We start from the raw sequence: 19212 nt of genomic DNA, 5'->3' as shown, positions 1-19212 counted from the left end.
ATGTGGAAGTGCTTATTTCCCTCTATTGTCTATTTAGGAGTCTAGGGGAGAGAAGCACAATTCCAGTTACAACACCTTGGTATGGTCTGAAAGCTTGGTAGACCTAATCACTTGTAGATACTACTTACCACAGATGTGTACAAGGCCTTGGTACAACAAGTCTCACTTCAAAGACTTGTCTGGCTTTGTGCAGGTGTCCCATCCTAACTGTCATAGTACAGGCAAAATAAACTAGATGCCCTACTGTTGCCAAACCATAGATTTTTCTGGCATAGCTGTGCTTATATGGAAGTGAATCAAGACAAGCTCACCTTGATAAAGAGCCAGCAGTTCCCAGGAAGAGATCTTCTCCACTGAGTAAAACATCTGTCAGCACTGCTGAAAAATCTTACCGGTTCTTTAGAACTCTCTTCTCTGTATGGTATCATTACCTGAGCTGGAGCAGCTGAAGTTGCATTGGAAAGGAGCACTGGAGGTCCTCAAACATGCCCAGATCTTAGCAGGAGACTGGAAGGGGAAAAAAGACAGTCACCACTTTAAGCTGAGACATGGGGATCATTTAGTGACTCACCCAAGATCACACAGATGGTGCTTACACCAAGAATTAGACCCACCAAGCCATCCAACGCCTCTGGATTGTTTGTTGAGGATTAGAGTGCATTTAGGAACCCATTTTAAAATATAAATGTAGGATTTGGAACTATGATGGAATGGTAAATTAAATACTGAGAAGTTTGTCACATCTCTGTTCAAAGCAGACTAACATTTCATGTAAAGAATTACATGCTTCAGACAGTTGCAATCATCTTCTGCACAAATAATTTAAGCTTACTTCGTCTGTTGTATTCTGATTTAAATTTTTATTAGAAATATAAATACCTATGTCGGTCACCAAACCAAATAAAACAAACATATTGAGTAGGGTCTATTATAGACTAATATGGAAACAAATAATCTGCAAGTCTGGTTTTATTTATAAGCTTATTTGAGTTTTTACTCTAGGCTCATATTAATCGGGTTTGTGGTTTCCACATCTGTACTGCTGATGCCCAGTGCAGACAGCATGCCAAGTCGGACCTGGGCATCCTCCAAGCTCTAAATGGAAAACATATGCTTCAACTCTAGCTACCTCAAGACAAGCAGGGCAAGTAACCTACCAAGTAACCACAGCGGGTGCAGCAGGCAGAGCAAAACTCTGGGGAGCTATCTGAGGTGCCTGCTTGCAAGCTTCTTGCTTCTGACTTGCTCCAGGGGCAGTCAGGCTGCCGCCTGTATTATATTTGCTCTCTCTGATGATCAAGAGATACCAATTCCCTTTGCAGCCTCCCTCTTCCTCTAGCTGTAGCTAGAAATTCCCAGACTGGACCAGTTAGTTCACAGTGTCAGCTAGTAATACATATTCTAGAGGAAGATGGAAGAACTCCTGCAGATGATGGCAATGCAGTATGAATTCTTTCCAGAACCTTTGATTATTTTTAATATTTATACAAAGAATTCTAAATGTTCATAAGAGCCATAAATATATATAAAAAAATGCCCATGCCCCTTGTCAAGCCAAAATGGATCCAGCTGTTCTGCGGTGCTGGTCTCTGATTGCGGAGAATCCCTGTATTAATGAAAGATGTATAAAGGGAATCCCAAACTAGAAATATGATCTCTGCTAAAGACTGTTCAAATCAACTATTAGAGAATATTTCAGGGAAGTGTGTGAATACAAAGCTGATTCTCAATACAGCTGAGAGCCAGTCCTGAGAACCCGTCTCCATGTGGACATCAGTACTGTTTGCAGACACTATTCAGAGCAAGCTGCTTACAGACAAAATTTGCTTTGTGCTGGTACAACATCTCTAGTTTTGTGCCAGTATAACTGCATCACTGCAAACCCATCCCCTAGGGCTGAGCAGAACCTCAGCACAGTATGAGTGCCAGATCTGCTTCTTCCTTGAGCGCAGGAGGGAGGCCAGTATGCAAGCTGTAGCAAAATGACATATATGACAGTGGTGAGAGAAAAGGAAGTGGTATTGCTGGCATAAACACTAGAAATTTGGCAGAGGCAGTCAAATTTATTTCCTATGTACCCTCTGATGGTCATCCAGCAGCCTCTGCCACCTGTAGCAATTATCTCTTTCCTGACGATTTTGACAAAAGTGATGCATAGCAGTGCCATAAAATGCTTTTTCAACTTAATATAGCATCATCTGTGTGTGTTAATACAGCAGTGCCATGATTCATTTTAAGAATTCAGAGCAGGAAAAAGGGGAATACGGGGGGGCAGAGAATAAAAAATTAACACAACCTCAGTGCCTCAGCCATGTCGAAGGGAATCACTCCATCATCCATCATTCTCCTCCTCAGAGAACTGCTTTGCCCAACTCGGCTGCTCCACTGGCTCCCAGGCAGAGGCAACTGTTATGAAACTGAGATGGCAAAAGAGCAGTGTCTGATAACAGAGGGGCAGATCTGTCATCAGCACAGAAGGCAGTCATTCCTTGTGGCAGTGGCTAGAGAAAATAAGATACAATTAACAATTAGCTTTGGTAAGAGAAGACAAAACCCTTAAAATACAATTTCTACTGCAGCAAATCAAGCCACAGACGTAGAAATTAATGGTTCAAAGTCTTGGTTCTTGCCTTCCTAGATACACTACAAGATGAAAGAGAGAGTGAATTTCCCCCGCCACTTCATTCTGGCTAGCTAAGAACTGAGGCTTAGCCATGGAAGAAGGCCAACCCTGCAATAGTTACAGGAAATGAGAATAGCTCTGCAGCATTTCCAGGCAAATCCAGCACACCTTCAACTTTGTATTTTATGCACAAAATTCAGGCTTCTCACCTCAGAAAACAAAATGGAAGCTTTTCAGTGGGTGTTGCACTATCTTCCCTTCGCGGGTCCCCAGATTTTGAAGTTAGAACCAAATTCATACAGAGCTCTTGGTGTATCAGACTCTTCTTTCATAGGTTTGACCTCTGAGTTGCATCTTCCTTCTCCCAAACATGGTTATTGGTTCCAGAAAAACATGGTCATGCCAGTTACACTGTTTATATACATAAACTGAAAGTTTATCTACATTGCTTTCTTCTAATCAACTCTCTTAAATACTGCTTGCTGTAAGTGCAGCCCCAGCCCTGGCGACAATTGACCCAAGTAGCTGTGTCCCTAAGCAGTGAGTCTAAAATATGCTGTAGGAAAAGGCACAATTCATAGGACATAATTCCTAGACATAAGTCATATGTGTATTAAGCACTGCCTCAGAAGGATGGACTGGATTTTTAGCTTAGAAATTCCAGCTATAATTTAAATCTGTTGGACTTTATTTCCAGCAGAGACTGACTAGATCCATGTAATTCAGATTAGCAATTCAGATTATGACACAAACCAGTACTTGAAAAAAGAAACAAAATTGCTTCCATTTTTTTACTAAACGTACAAAAATAGGTGTTTGTATGATTATTTTAAAAATAGTTTTTATAGATGACAGTATATCTAACTATACCATCAGTGTTGCCCACTTGACAGATGCCGTTTAGACACATCTTGGTCTGAATCAATGGCCATAGCTGCAGATTTTCCTGAAGCACCTATTATAAGCCCCACGAGCATGCTTCTGGTGGGGCCACATCTAGAGATGTGCAAAGAATATCATCAACTAGCATATGCATAAACCCCCTGTTTCTGGAGAGGTATCTTCTAAGATAGAAGACACCTTGGGTATGGATTAATTAGGACTCTCAAATGACAATAACGGACTACTACTGTGATTTCACAGTCTGCAGGTGCAGGAAAACAAATCCAATACAGCCTACAGACCTAGGTCAACATCCTGTAATGCACTGCCAGCCATTCTCTCCTACCTCCTTCCCAACCACTTTGATTCTTCGTGCCCTACAATAATTTCTCATTCTATTCTCCATCTTTTTTTTTTCCCCCTTTGTCCATAGCACACTACAAATTATTTGTGGTTGCAATGATTAATTTCAAAGTTCACACCTAATTTGACCCTAATAACTTTGTCAGCAAAGTGGCAAAAGGGACAATTCCTTGTTGATCTGGACAACTTATTCCCCCCTATGAACACAATAAAAAGGCAGAGCTGATTATCAACAGGGAGATGCCCATTAGTATTTTTACAGGCAGAATGTTGGGAGGTCCCTTATCAAGCCCAGTGAGTTGGCATGTACTCCAGGCATGCAGGGGGGAGGCAGACTGCTTTTGGCGTGCAAGGCCACACAATATGGGAACTGGTTGCTTGAAAGAGGAGTGGGAAGAATGACAGATGGTTTGTGCCTGGGCGTTTTTTTAGAGGACACCGGGTTCCTGCCATGGGAACAGCATGGACAGTAAAGGCAGTGACTAGATGTGAAGAGTGACAAAGCAAGTCAGCCACGGATGGCCCGTGGGAGGCCAGAGGAAATGCACCATTAGTCAAAGTTGGAGGAAAAATAAAATGCGATGACAACTGGGCCATTCATGTGCTTCCCCTTCAAGGACTGACCAGACCCTTTGCAACTCAAAAGACTCAAGTATCAGCTTCTTTTTCTCTTCAGCCAGGATAATACGCAGCGGCACAGTCTGAGAAACTCCCTTGTCACTTACATTAATTCTTATCTTGTTGTTCTTGGCTACACTTCACTGAAGTACAGTGAGGAAGAGTGCTTCAATCAATAATGTAGATCCAAGTGATCACCTCCCTCTGCTGTTCTTAGGCATCAACTCAATAGCTTAAAGCAAATGTTCACTCAAGTTCTGAACTTGAGAAATATTAGGACTTCCAGAATTAGAGTGTAAGACAATGAGGTGACCTCACAAGGATGTTTAAGCCCAACACAGGGACAATTTCATTACTCCAGGGTAGCTTTCTGGACTTTGAGAATTTGCTGCTTGATAAAAAAAAATGCAAGACCTTAGAGCTCTCAGTAACCACAGTGACAGAGAAGGTAGCTTTGCATTTCACAAGCAGATTTCATCAGATGTTCCACTTTGCCACTGTCACTAAAACCCTGAGGTGCTGTTGTCACCACTTGTGAATTTGATGCATGTTGTCATTAAGAAAAGATGATGCCCTTCAAAAGGTCCAACTGTAAACATTCACAAATGGCTGGTCTCTTATTCTTCAACAGGGACTATACCACAGCTAAGGACAGGATGTCCTTAGAACTGCCTCCTCTGGTGCTATGGTATTTCCAGATTTGGAAAGTAAAAGGGTGTTAAAGGAAGGCACAAGCAGAAAATCCTGTAAAGCTCTCTTATAAATACAGTGGACTCTTATCCCATCCAAAGGGAATTCACTTATTAACACTTAAATAGTGCTAAAAGTAGCTAAGTAAAATAGAATAAGCATCTCACAAAAAAACAGAAAAAGAAAAATTCAAGGAGTAAGGAATAATACAATTAAATCCCTAATTAAGGACAAGAACCAAAGTTCTGACCTGAAACTTCAAGGCATCCTGGGTATATGTAGAATGAACAAGGCCAGAAATCAATGCAAGCAAAGTCTTAAGTGTCAAGAGAATCCTCCTTATTTTTCCTCTGTTTGAAATATGCCTAATAAATAAACTCAATGAAAATTAAAGAGGCAAAAATCAAAAGTGCTCTCATGATTTAATTAGATCCCAGTGTGGTGTAAATTAAATGAACAAAAAAAAGAAAAAAGAAAGAAAATAAACACTTTGACAATGAGACCCATTTCTTTAGTCTCCAAAGCAGCCTGTACTCTTTAAATTGCTTCCTGTTTTATGGTTAATAATCGCTGCTTTCTACATTATGGGAATCATTCATCTAAGCGAGCCAAACTGTACAGTGCTATCAGACTGTGAACACCCTGCTGCCTAAACTACTGTGTCTAACATCATCTTCCCAACTATTCAGGAGTCTATTGCCAGCAGAACATTAGTTGACTTTATTTCTCTAAGGAAAATGCCTGGGTTTCCTGATGTTTTCAGCTGTGTTTGTACAACTTGCCTTTGTGTGAAGTTAAAAATTAATGCACTTCCTCTTGATCCTTTGAGAGACAAAAAAGATTATCAAGATTAAAAAAAAATGCCAAAACCCAATCCTTTGTCCCAATTGAACAAAGGTGTTTAAATAAAGACTGCTGTGCATCACTAATTCTGTTAAAAAATAAAGTGTCATGTATAACAGCTCTAGCCTCCTGCATAAAGTGAAAAGCTGCTACATAACCTGCTGCTCTGACACAGTGTGAATAGAATACTGGTTGACTGCATTACAGTCATTCACGCATTAGTGAGAGATAAAAATAAAATGAGCTTTCAATTTTGTCTGTTTTGTGATGAGTATACCATGAAATAATATATTTGGACCTTGTCTCACAGGGAGCCTGAAAAAAAAGGAACATTTATTTATTTTCTTGATTTTTGTCTAAAGCCTAAAAGCAGTCTTTCTTCACTGTTTTCTTTCCCTTGGTATTTTATCTTACTGGAGTTACATGATATTCTAATAGACAAAGACTGAACAGGTATCTATAGTCTTTTTGTTTTAAGTTTGTTTGAGCTACATTACCACCTCATGCATCCTTGGGAGAAAGAAGTTTCCTCATGAAAGATTTAAGAAGAGGGATATCTTGCTGTTTGGTTTTATGCCTAAACAAGGAAGAACAAGCCTGATTCCCAGGTTGCTTTAAAGTAAAGGGAAGAAGGACAGAAAAACCCAACAGTCTTTCTGGTCTTCTTATCATCTGAAGGAAAACAGGAGGAGGTGCAGAAAGGGTGAGTATCTTTACAGTTCATCTTTCATGGAGTATAAAGAGTTTCCTTAAATTATTTTATTAGTATATTGGACATACTCTACTACAAACTGCTGAGACTCTTACCTGGAAAAATTTGACCACCACCTCCTTGGAGATGCTGGTTCTGACAGGCTGCAACTCCCAATACCTCTACCTAGCTAACAATGCAGAGCACCTTGTTCAAACAAGACTGGTCTCCATTTCACACTACCCCCCAGGGAATATCCACTTTTCTTTTCATACTATATCTTCCTGACTGATGCAATCAGATTCTGGAAACCTGCCTTATTAGTTTATATTCCAGCTTCTTAGTGATGATGTTAATTTTCCATTGTAGGACCAGAAGATTTTAGATGTGCTAGATCTTGTCTATAAAGAACAACAACAACAAAAAAATGGCACACACAGTACCATGCTTAGAAATGGACTTCAGTGAACAGCACTCCTTGCAAAAAAAGTCTAGGGGTTACAAAAAAAAGACACTCTCCTAACTTCAACAGTGCTTGAAACAAGGTACTTCACAATTACATGAAGAATAAATAAATATGCATTTTCTTACTTCTTCACATATTCTGCTTAATTTCTGCACCAGTTCACCATTTACCATCCTAATTGTTTTCTTCCTAGATCAGTGGTTTAGTACTAAGCCTTATACTGTGATGGCCAAAGAGTTCCATTATATCCATTAAAGACTGGAATATTTTCTTTTGTTTCCCACAGCAGATAGGATACCAAAGAGAACGTCAGAAGTTGGAACGGTGTTTTCTTAAGGTGCATGTAAGATTAAAGACTGAAATCAGATGCAGTGTTGCCAAAGCCTTTGTAATACGCATGTTTTTCATGGCAAGATGATTGACAAGAATTGCAGTAAGGTGCTGAAGGGGATATTTCACCTGGCCCATCAAAACCCAGTGTAGAGGATTAGAAATAAGAAGAGCTGACAATATTGACTTGGAGTGCCACAATGGAAACATAATTAGCTCTTTGACATGTAGTGGACAGAAATACTCTATTTTTAAAAAATAAGTTAGAGTAATTACACCATATCTGTTGCATGCTGCCCTGGAAAAAAAAAAAAAAAAAAAGGGATCTGCTCTGCTGTTTCCTCTTTTCCCATTAAAATTCAAGTTTGGCACTAGAATAAATGCATACAAACCCAGCCTTTCTGTTGGAAGAACATCAGGAAAACTTTGTGCATAAAACTAAAAAACCTCTCTTAAAACAGAGCACACAGATCTGAAAGAATGAAAAAGTCAATGAATTTTATACAAGTTTACTTATTGCAAAACAAACTGTCTGCACTATGCTTATTAAAGGCATATTTCATTGCCTAATCATAGATGTCTATTGTACCTTTTATGTTTTGAATCATAATTGCAGTCTGTTCCCCAACTGTAATAATGAAAGACATTTTGGCATATGCTTATATTGATTCCCCTTTAACAAAGCATTTAAGACACATATTTTCATCCCACTGAAATTAATGGCTAACATTAACTTTGAGTACCTTGCTTTCTCTGGGATTTAGACAAATGGCAATTTACATAGGCACAGAATTGCCTACTTTGTTGAATAGGCATAAGCATATGAAGAGAAGCCTTCAAACTCAAAAGTCTGTATAATGTGCAACTCTTGGTTAGAAATGCATTGCACTATGGCATATATGTTTTTATCAGAATAATTGTGATAGCAAAAAAAGTGTATCTACTGTACTGAAATATCTTTTCCAGCTCCTGATCTGGAAGAATCTATGCTGTAGAAACATCTTCCGGTAGGTATAACAAAATACAGTTCATGCATAAATGAGAAAAGGCAAAACATAATTGTACACAATACCTTAGCATTGAGAACAAGCTATCATTAGGTACAATATAAATAATGCAGTATATGCAGTTCCTAATTTATAAAGATTATTGTCACATGATTGTCTGTTATTCTTGTTTGCTTCAGGATTAAGTGGTATATGAAAATAAGGAGAAAAAAAAAATCAAGAATTATGCTTACCTTATTCCCTTTTTTTAGCCACTGTTTCTAGTTATCCTAATTAGTTAGAACCTGCAATATTCTACTCCAGGAAATTAAAATATATTAAAAATGCAGCAGCAAAAATACCTTTAAATACAATAAAGTTAATATTCCTTCTCAGCATCAAATCCAGGGCATATACCGAGGTAATATCAGTGCTAGTCATTTCCTGATTTTTAACTAGTGGTCCTCATAGCTACTAACTGTCTTTGCTAATGCAAAGCATTTTTGCTACTCATGTTCTAGTTTAAAACCCAAAATGAATAGCTAATGTAGACTAGTTTAGCCCTGTATAATATTCTGACTGCATTGTATTTCAAGGGAGTTTACTCTTGACGAGTCTTCAAGAAGCATGTCAACACACACGGACAGTGAAAATACCTGTTAGACCTCATTAGCTGGAAATAAATGGGAGAGCATTTGAAACTATACTTACCAAGCCTTGAAGTTCTCTTAATTTAATTATTTTAAAATAAGAAGGTCATCCAGCCTGGAATAATCTCCATGGCTATTCAGTTTACACATCAGAGACAGAGAAGTATCAGTATTTTCTTATTAAAAGGTCTGAGTCTTTCTACTTCTTAATTTCCTTAACACATACCTAAACCAAGAGAAACCGCATTAAGATCAAAAATAAATCTTTTGTAAGTAGAATCATATGTACAGAATTAAATAAATACAATCAAACATTTACTAGGAAAAAAAATTTATTAATTTATTAATTCACAACACAATAAATATTGGGATCATACATATGAGGGACCCAGCAATGCTCAGACTTTTTTGCACCATGGTATGGTTTGACAAACAAGCCCTCATCAGCTGGCATCCTGAGAAGAAGCCTGACTAATTTTTTTTTTTTGTTGTTGTTACATTTTCACATATAACCAGTAATTCACAGTGTACAGCAATCATTTCAATTAACATTAGTCAGGCTTTTAAAAACAATTCTTAAGGATCATCCCTGGCAAATCCTTCAGGAAAAAAAGCACAATCACAGTAGTTGTCATTATTCTGTCTTGCTGTTGATTCTGACATTAGGGTTATGTAGGTGTGAATGTATGTTTAGTTTTACTTCAGGGGAGCAACAACATTTTCCACTAAATGAGGAACAGAACTAGGCTGTTGTTCAAGATACAGGATCAGTTTTCATGCAGTCCACTCAGCAATTCTAAAACCAAGAGAGTTCTATTACTTCTGAGAATGATGACATGCCTTGGTTTCACACCCCATATACACTGAGGACATGTTTCCTTGAGATCTCTTTACTTGTTATCCCAAATAATTATTTTTAACTTTATAATGAATGAAATTAAGTCATCTTTCTATTGATTTGTATGTAGGGGCAGACAACTCAGTCTGCTGGATGCATTGGTAGGACAGAGAAACAACTTGCATATGTCTAAACACCAACATTTTCATTTATGGGTATAAAAGGAACTGTAATGGGTAATCACTAGAAAAAAAAATATCTTGCATACACATTACAGTTTAGTCAGAGGTGGGATATTTCTCACAACAAAGTCTCTGTAGACTAAGATGCTCAGTATCTCTGCTTTGAAATATTAAGTAAAAAACCCCTAATTTACTATGAACTTTTTTTTTTTTGTAAACAGCTGGGAAAATCTAGTAGGGTTTTTGACTGTATCATACTCATAAGACCTTTATTAAAGGAAACAGGAACTTCTGAATGTGCAAATATGCACACATTTATATACAGATATGAAGTTTTCATCATTTCTTCTAAAGGCAGTTGCAATATTCAGGCAGTGTTTCAACAACACTTCCACTCAAAGTATTTATTTTCAACTACAAGCTTATGGATGACTTCACAGATGAAAAATGGCATCAGATCTATCACCAGATCTGATAGAGAATGCCACCTGTAGTCAAACTGTATCATTCCTTCCTCTTTTACAGACCAGAAATATGCATCAAAAATCAGGGAACTTTGTAAATAAAGCATTTAAGATTTCTTTTGCTGTTGTTAAAGTCAGAACAAATCTTTGAAAATGGAGTATTCTAGTATCAATGAGAGTGTGATAAATGCTATTGCATTATATTTTATAAGGAAGTTCTGATCACTTTTTGTCTAATAGTTTCTCTGACAGTTACAATTCTCATGGTAAAGTAGATTTCACACTTGAAATAAACCAACCATTTGTCTGTGTTGCATGTTGCAGTAGTGAAATAGCAATCAAATTAAAAATAGCAAAAATATACCTGATCATCAGACTATTCTTCCAAACTGTGCAACAAGCAGAAGGACAGCTATGAAAATATGAAATTCCACACTGATATAAATTAACTGCAGAGGATACATTTTGTTTCACCTCAAGCTGATCTCTTATTTTCCTACACTCACTGTTCTACTGTAAAAGGTGCAAGAAACTATGCATATCAAAATGCTGGCAACTGCAACTTTAATTGAAATACAGTGTAGTTTGTTTTGTGTTTGACTTTGTCAAGCTACCTATTTAACAGGGTTCTGTAAAAGAACTTCACTGTAAGATTTCTGTTTCTTTATTGCCACAAATTAGCCAGCATCTCCCCCTTCTGGATAGCAGGAAAATAAGCAGAAATTTGCAACAGATGAATCCTTTCTTACTCTGTCCAATACTGAAAAAATTGCAGATAATTATTTTGTATCTTTGTTCTGAGCAGGACTATTTCTTTTCTAGATCACTGTTTAATACAGTTCCCTTCAGTAACATGTTTTATTAAAGCCAGACCTAAATCAATCCAGATATAGTATCCAGCTCATCACTGAGAAAATCTTAAAAACAAACCAACAAAATATATCTCTGTGTCAGCCAGATTTCCAAATTGTATAAACTAGAAAATGCTGCATGAGTTGGTTTATTAGTGGTTTTGATTCTACTTGTCAGCATTACTTAACATATGGTGTTCGAGCAGTAATATGTGAGATGTGTCAATTTAATTTGAACCGAACTGAATTAGAAATTCCAAGAACAGGCAGAGAAGTCACCATAAAATCCAACTCTTTCTTTAGCACCTCTGAGCTCATTCATTCTCAGCCACCACCATAAGGTTATGACCAGGCTGCCACCGATTCATTGGGTTCATCCAGTAGCAACACAGCTTCAGTGATAAGTGATTTGCTATTAAACTCATGTACATACTACTAAAGAAGAAACCTGAAGATAACTGCTTACCCATTGTTAAACACTCTGGGAACTTGTTTCTACTAGTGAGTATGGAGTCTCAGTGTTCAAAATTAGTATTGGTAATGAGCTATCTAAGTACTTACGAGAAAGTATCATCACCAAAAATCTAAGGGAGGCCCTGTCCAATTCCTAGCATCTGTATGAACATTATGTGAGACACTTTGGTTGACAGTCAGTCATGCCAACAGAGAAACTCAAATGAAAACTGTTTAATTTGTAGATGGCCTCAGATGTCACTGGCTTCAGTTATATTTACATATATAAAACTGTGATTATTCCCTAGCTCACAGCAGAGTTACAGGCACTTTGAAAGAGAGAGATTTCTTACAGCAGAACTGCACTGGTTTTAGAACTGTGATGGTGCAAGGACAATTACTTCATCTGGCTGTGAGAAAAAGCTGTCTACTGGGAGAATGAGAAAGATTCTTGGAACTCGAACCATTAAAACTGTTTCAACTCTAAGTGCCCCTTTTCTTTACAAACATTTTGTGCTTTTTTTCCTACTTTCCAGGGATGGTATTTAACCTCAGCAGCCTGTGACTGTTGCATCTAAGCCAGAACGCTTTGTAATGTGCAACTTGGTAATTTCTTCAGCACAGGTAGGGTGAATGCCAGTTGTCTTCATTAGTTGAGTATATGTAGCACCACATCTACCAAAAAAGAAAAAAAAAGACCCACAGAGTCAAACACTATTCACCAGTAGCAGCTAGAATGTCCTAAAACATCAAAGTAACTCTGCTCTTGTCCATATTATCATGTAGAAGAGTTGCATTTGTTCTTCAAACAATGCTGTCTATTATTTTTCAGGCACTTACACAACAACATTTAAATGCCCTGCTTCACAACACTGTTAAGGAAGAACTGTCATAAGAGTTGAGACAGAGATAATTAAGCAATCTACCCCAAGTCACAACTGAACCTATGGCAAAAACATATGACAGAACTGCAGCCTTCAGCTTTTCTTGTACATACATGTGTGTTTCACTAACTCTGACTTCAGACAGAAAAATACACACATACAGAAGAAGAAAATCTTATTTAGAACTGCTGGAAGGAATCTGCTGAAGGAAGTAATACCAGAATATTCTTCCATGATCTTAGAGAAAGTCTGGTACTTACACCGAAATCATCAATGTTATAAGCAGGAGAAATATCTCTTTTGAAAAAACAAAACAAAACAAACAACAAAATCCCCTTGAGGTAAAATCCCATTTGCTTAATTTCTTTACTTATCCAATAAGATTCTTAGACATGATGTCTTTTCTTTGAGCTGCTATTCCTGGCAGGTCATGCTGTAGGAATAGCTGAAATGGCCCTAAACTTAAGAATTGTTTCAAGCTCTCTATGGAATAATGTTACTTCCCTCTACAAAACACAGGGAAAAGAGACATAGATGTCTTCTGGTATCCCCACCTACAACAAAAAAACCATCAACAAGAAAAAAATTGCTGCTGAGCACAGATGTTACTGGAGTGCTAAGTGGGGAGGAAAGATGGAAAATCATCCTTTGGAGAGGCTGAAGTAAGACCCAGTCTTTGACAATGGAGAACAGCAGCTCTTACAGAGGGTGTTCCACACTGAAAGCTCTGGATTTGTGAAATACAATAGAAACCAATACAAGAATCTGACCTGCAGAAAACCTCTTACTGTGGCTGAAGTTTTAATTTCCCTCAGGCAAGGCAGAAAAGCACTCCAGTTTCATGTGCTTCTTTTTCACTGGTTATTTTGGATAAAACTTCAAAACAATGACATCTTAAAAAATGTAGTTCTAAAAGCTATACCACTGGCAATTAATGGACTACAAACACATGTTGAAAATGTGTACTGAGGGTACACTGCAATCAGTGATTTCCAAGATATTCCTTGCATGATACTTGCGGTCCTGCCTTCTTAATCCTTTCTGCTTTTCATTTATGCTAGTCACTCACAACTGTAAGACTAAAACTGCAGTAAAATGGTGATGACATTTAGGAAAATGAACTAACACCACGATTGGGGGTGATTTCTTGTGTCCCAGCCTACTTTCTTCAAAGAGGAGTTATAAACTATAATTTAGTAATGTAAGTATACAAATCAACATTTCTGAAGATGCGAATCAGCAATAAGAAGGGAAGTGAAAAAGCAAGCAAGAAATAATTGTACCACACAAGAGGCATAGCAGGAATTCTCCATTTAACCAGAGAAGACCCAGAATCATTCCCTACTCCTTCAAAGGGAGGAGTTGTATATTGAGCAAAATCTTAAAGATCAGATCACAAAGGTTCACTTACTTGGGTAAGATTGCTAGTGCAATTATCAGATAGCTCCAGACAAAAGTACCTCCCATCTCCCATCATCCTACAGAGGTTTCTTTCTTATCTTATCATATTATGGTTAATTTATACCGCAGACATATAAAAATTAATGCAAGTCCTTGCTGAGCTTTTGAGGAGCAATGGCTGTGCACATTTAAAGATGAGGTTAGGAAAGGAAATGCTTGGCAGGTGTAAAGAAAGGTTTTTTTGAAGAGCATAAATATCCTTTTGAAGCAATGACTTGTAAAACTATGTGATGATTTTCTATCCTGTGCACAGAATGCAAAATAAGCTACAATGAGAAAACTAATGGTAGTAAGTTAATGTACAATTTTATTTTCTGCTTTAACCATACCAAGCCAACGTTGTATTTTCCTCAGTTGTTCCTTAACTATATCCAGTATTCCAGTAACTAAATCCAGTACATCTTAATGAAGAACTGTGGTATTTTTAGTGAAAATATGTGCAATACTACATAAAAGTAACAAAAAGCTTGGATTCTTTATAGTGTTGCCAAAACTAGGCAGCTATCTTTTATAATCTTACAATAACGTAAAAAAGCAGGCTTTAGAAGCTAGAGACATTCTTTTGTACTTACTTGATTCCAAGAGCAAATCCTTGAATAACTTCGCCTGCGTTTGGTCCAATGAAATGAAGGCCAAGTATTCGTTGCTCTCTCTCTCGTAAGCACACCACCTGAAAACAATACATTACATAGAGATCTTTTCTTAGAACATTTAAAGATAAGGCATGAAGTTGAATTAAATGAAACTGAAGTGCCCTGAAATCCTAGTTCAGCTGGTTACTCCTAGTGTGCCAAGAACTTACGCACATGCTTAAGTCTTACTGACTTCAATCGGTCTTATGCTTGTCCTTAAGCACTGAATCAAAGCTTTATTAGTGCATTTGTCTCGGACTTCAGGGAGCCACTAACTATGATAATTGGTGGTAAATGGAACATTTCGTTGTTTGTATGAAATCTTCATAATACTTTCTGTAGTCTAGTAACGAGACCAGTGTTATTTGCTATACCTTAGCAATTCTCCAAGGTCGTGCAGTTCTTCCCACAGCAGCTAATCAGCTATATTTCCAAAGATGACCACTAGAAATTATAGGTTATTTTGTGCCTTTGTGATTCAGTCAGTAAACACTTACAGCAGCATATTCAGTGAGATAAATTTACCACATCAGCCACATAACCTAAAAAGGAGTCAAGCTTTGGAAGCAGCCAAAGATGAAGATGAGTTAATAAGTATGTGGGACGGCCAGAGTCACTGTACACTTAACTTTTATTAGAGAATTTAATGACAAATTCTTAGTTCCTTTAAGGACACCATCTTTATAATTATGAAAAGAAAGTCAGCCTCTCTCTGTGTCTTCCCATCAAGCATTAAATCATCACTACTCTAAAGGTTTGGATTCTCTCATTAGGAATCCCAGGAACAGCAGCAATCCTGATGCGGTACTTTAAATATTTAATATTTAAATATTTAAATAAAGTTTTAAAGAAAAAACCCTCTTGCAATAGAGTTTGAAACTCTCAAGTTTAGTGTTTGTTCATGTGTTTTGGAAGTTTAGTAAGGACTATCATAGAACAGTTTGGGTTGGAAGCGACCTTAAAGATCCTCTAGTTCCAACCCCTCTGCCATGGGCAGGGACACCTTCCCCCAGCCCAGGGTGCTCCCAGCCCCGTCCAAGCTGGCCTTGAACCCTTCCAGGGAGGGGGCAGCCACAGTTCTCTGGGCAACCTCTGCCAGCACCTCACCACCCTCATAGGAAAGGATTTCTTCCTTTCATCTAATCTAAATCTATCCTCTTTCAGTTTAAAGCCATTACCCCATGTCCTATCACTACATGCCCTTGTAAAAAGGCCCTCTCCACCTTTCCTGTAGCCCCCTTTAAGCATCAGCAGGCTGCTATAAGATCTCCCCAGAGCCTTCTCTTCTCCAGGCTGAACAACCCCAACTCTCTCAGCCTGTCCTCGTAGGTGAGGTGCTCCAGCCCCTGATCAGCTTTGTGGCCTCCTCTGGACTCGCTCGAGCAGATCTGTGTTCTGATGTTGGAGGCCCCAGAGCTGGACAAAGCACTGCAGGGGGGGGGTCTCACAAGAACAGAGTAGAGAAGGAGAATCCCCTCCCTCAACCTGCTGGCCACACTGCTCTTGATGTAGCCCAGGACACAGTTGGCTTTCTGGACTGTGAGCACACATTGCTGGGTCATGTTGAGCTTCTTGTCAACCAACACACCCAAGTCGTACTCCTCAGGGCCGCTCCTAATCCATTCGCTGCCCAGCCTCTATTTGTGCTTGGGATTGCCCAGCCCATGTGCAGGACCACATGATATTGACTATATTCAATGTAATCCAATAACTATTATGCTATTACTACTTCATCCTCAAATACTCACTTTCATTGACATAATTTTAAGGGAATAGCTAAAAAGAAGTAGCACCACCTTAGTTGCACTGATACTTGGGACAGTTAAGGAAAGCTACTAAGGCAATTACATAAATCAGATGGAACAAAAGATAGTTTGAAAAGCTGATTGCAACTACTGACAATGGATATTCTTTACATAACACAATAATAACAACATAATAATTTGTGATGGACCTACAGAAGTTACTACAATTATTCTAAAAAGATTGTTCCCTGATACTGAGGAGAAAATAAAGAGAAAGAAATGCATGATACATTATACCAACACTGTATTTCATCTTATCTGAGATTCTCTGCTGTGGGCAAGTGCATCAAAAACCTTTTCAACACTGAAGCAACTGGATTGCTCTAGGAGAAGATACATTTTGAGTCCAACACTTTGGTCTAAACCAGGAGGTTTTTGTTTTAATGAGTAAGACTAAACAGTTACTCTAGTTTTGTAAGCCTTATGCTTAAATTTTTTGAAGGTAGCATACTTCCCCCAAGAGATGGCAACTCAAATATTACATGTAACTAGTTAACAACTTTCTGGTGGAAGCAGAGATTCATCTCTATAGAATTTGAAATATTTCTTAGGACCTTAAGAGCAGTTCAAAGACAGTACCAATCCGTAGAATGTCAGCTCTGAAAAATGTTAATACCTGTAAAGCAATTTCAAGATGTAATGGGATACGTAATGAATATTAAACATTTGAAGTTACACTAGAGAAACAGGCTGTCACCAAGAAAATATCTGATCTATCTTGAGAGGGTTTTTTGCCAAACAGTCCTCCTTAATGCTGGCTGTACCATATCTCTTGTTTTAAGTTAAAAGCAAGTTAAAAGCTCAAAACACTCACTTTCATATAGCATTGAGTTGAATCTCTTTCAGCCACTGTAAACTCTAAAGGTTTATAATACGCATGGTATACCTGGTAGGGGAAACAATAACATTTTGTGTTAGAGAGTACTATTATGTCAAAAACTGCTATTTAGTATTATGACTACTATTACTACATATTTATAAAGTTGTAGAAAAAAAATATTTATAACCTGTTAATTATTTTAAGGAAAAATATGGAAAGCACAGTAAGAGTTTAACATAAACCTTTCTTAGAGAACAATTAAATTAAAAACAAAACTGAAAAAAAAAATCACAAATAATCGTGTTACTCAAATCAGTGCCCCAAATTAAAAATGTTAGTTTCGTTGCCTTAAGCTTCTCCCAGAAGTTTAATACCTTGTTTACTGAAAATAATGAAATCCAAGAAGCTTTCCATATCTATAATAATGTATACCACAATACAACCCAAACTGTAATTTTTGCATTCTGAATAGTAAATGCTTATTTTTTCCTTAATGATTTTGCCTGGGGCTCCAAGCTAAACCATCAGCTGGACTTGCTCTCCAACACATACATGACATCAGCATCTTATGACACACACACATCAGTTGTCTGCCTTAATCAGATGAGAATAATTGTTTTACATAATTTGTATCATTTTAGATGGCACTAGCATCCAGAAACCCAGATAAGAGTTCTGGGACAGATTATTGAAGTATAAATTGTATTTCTGAATCATAAAAGACAAAACTAATAACTGACTGGACATGAAGTACTGCATTTTGTATTTCCATAGCTTACTGAGTCATATGATGACAGTCTTTCTGATACATAAAGATAACACAACATATCTTTTCAAGGGTAACTTGTTTGAATTTTGTCTTATTATATAGTGATTGTAAATTTCTTCATCGTAAGTAGCTTAATCTCATTCCTCATATCAGAGGACTGGGTGCGAATATATACCATAACAGATTTCTTCCTCAATATGCAATCCTCAGGTATACTATATCAAGGCATTTCAGCCACAATGACACTTAGCAGCTTGTGTGAATATTTCTGGGGACATCCCAAAAATTTAGACTAAAGAATCTGATCAGCAATTCTAAAAATTAAAAAGAACATAACCATTACTTACTGATGCTGCACAATATAACTTACTAAAAAGGCAGCTAGTTTAAAGCTGTCACACCCTATCAATAATTTTAAGCCCATTAGGTAACAGTTTCCGTGGTGACCTGCTGCAATACTTTTAAAGTCCTGAGCTTTTCTGAAGACACCAACTCCCTAACTGCATACATAGTATTTTGGGGACCAAAAATTTTGCCTGATAGAACAGTGATACCTCTATCTTTTCATAGTGTAACTCTGACACCAACTATAAATTTAAAAATGTTTTCATACCTCAATATTATCTGATCCATAACATCGCACAGCCACTTCTTCTGACAGTCCAACACAACCATATTCCAAGGGAGTGAAAACTGTAGTAGGTACCTGCTTGCAAGGAAACAAGAAGTGTTACTGTTGAACCATATGAAGTAGCTGTGTGGACAGATACACAGAAGACTTTTGCATGACCGAGAAGTGTAGCTTTGTCACACACATCTAAAATCACAGAATGTCAGGTTGGAAGGGACCTCAAGGATCACCTGGTCCACCCTTTGTTGGCAAAAGCACAGTCTAGACAAGATGGCCCAGC

General features: G+C 37.7%; 1 protein-coding gene across 1 annotated transcript in view; it reads right to left on the bottom strand.

The window, feature by feature from the left end:
• Positions 1 to 9456: 9456 nt before the first annotated feature.
• TXNRD2 (thioredoxin reductase 2) overlaps positions 9457 to 19212 on the bottom strand; it is a 37160-nt gene continuing 27404 nt past the window's right edge. Inside the window, exons 14-17 of the mRNA XM_033008230.2 lie at positions 18915 to 19007; positions 17527 to 17598; positions 14848 to 14945; positions 9457 to 12605 (exon numbers count right to left, since the gene is read on the bottom strand). Coding sequence (XP_032864121.1) covers positions 12482 to 12605; positions 14848 to 14945; positions 17527 to 17598; positions 18915 to 19007 — 387 coding nt within the window. The 3' untranslated portion in view covers positions 9457 to 12481. The remainder of the gene's footprint in view (positions 12606 to 14847; positions 14946 to 17526; positions 17599 to 18914; positions 19008 to 19212) is intronic.

The sequence above is a fragment of the Tyto alba genome, unplaced genomic scaffold, assembly GCF_018691265.1.
Source record: "Tyto alba isolate M040663 unplaced genomic scaffold, T.alba_DEE_v4.0 Super-Scaffold_44, whole genome shotgun sequence".
Lineage (NCBI taxonomy): Eukaryota > Metazoa > Chordata > Aves > Strigiformes > Tytonidae > Tyto > Tyto alba.
The sequence above is the reverse complement of the archived record's forward strand: the minus strand, read 5'-3'. Positions and strand labels throughout refer to the sequence as shown.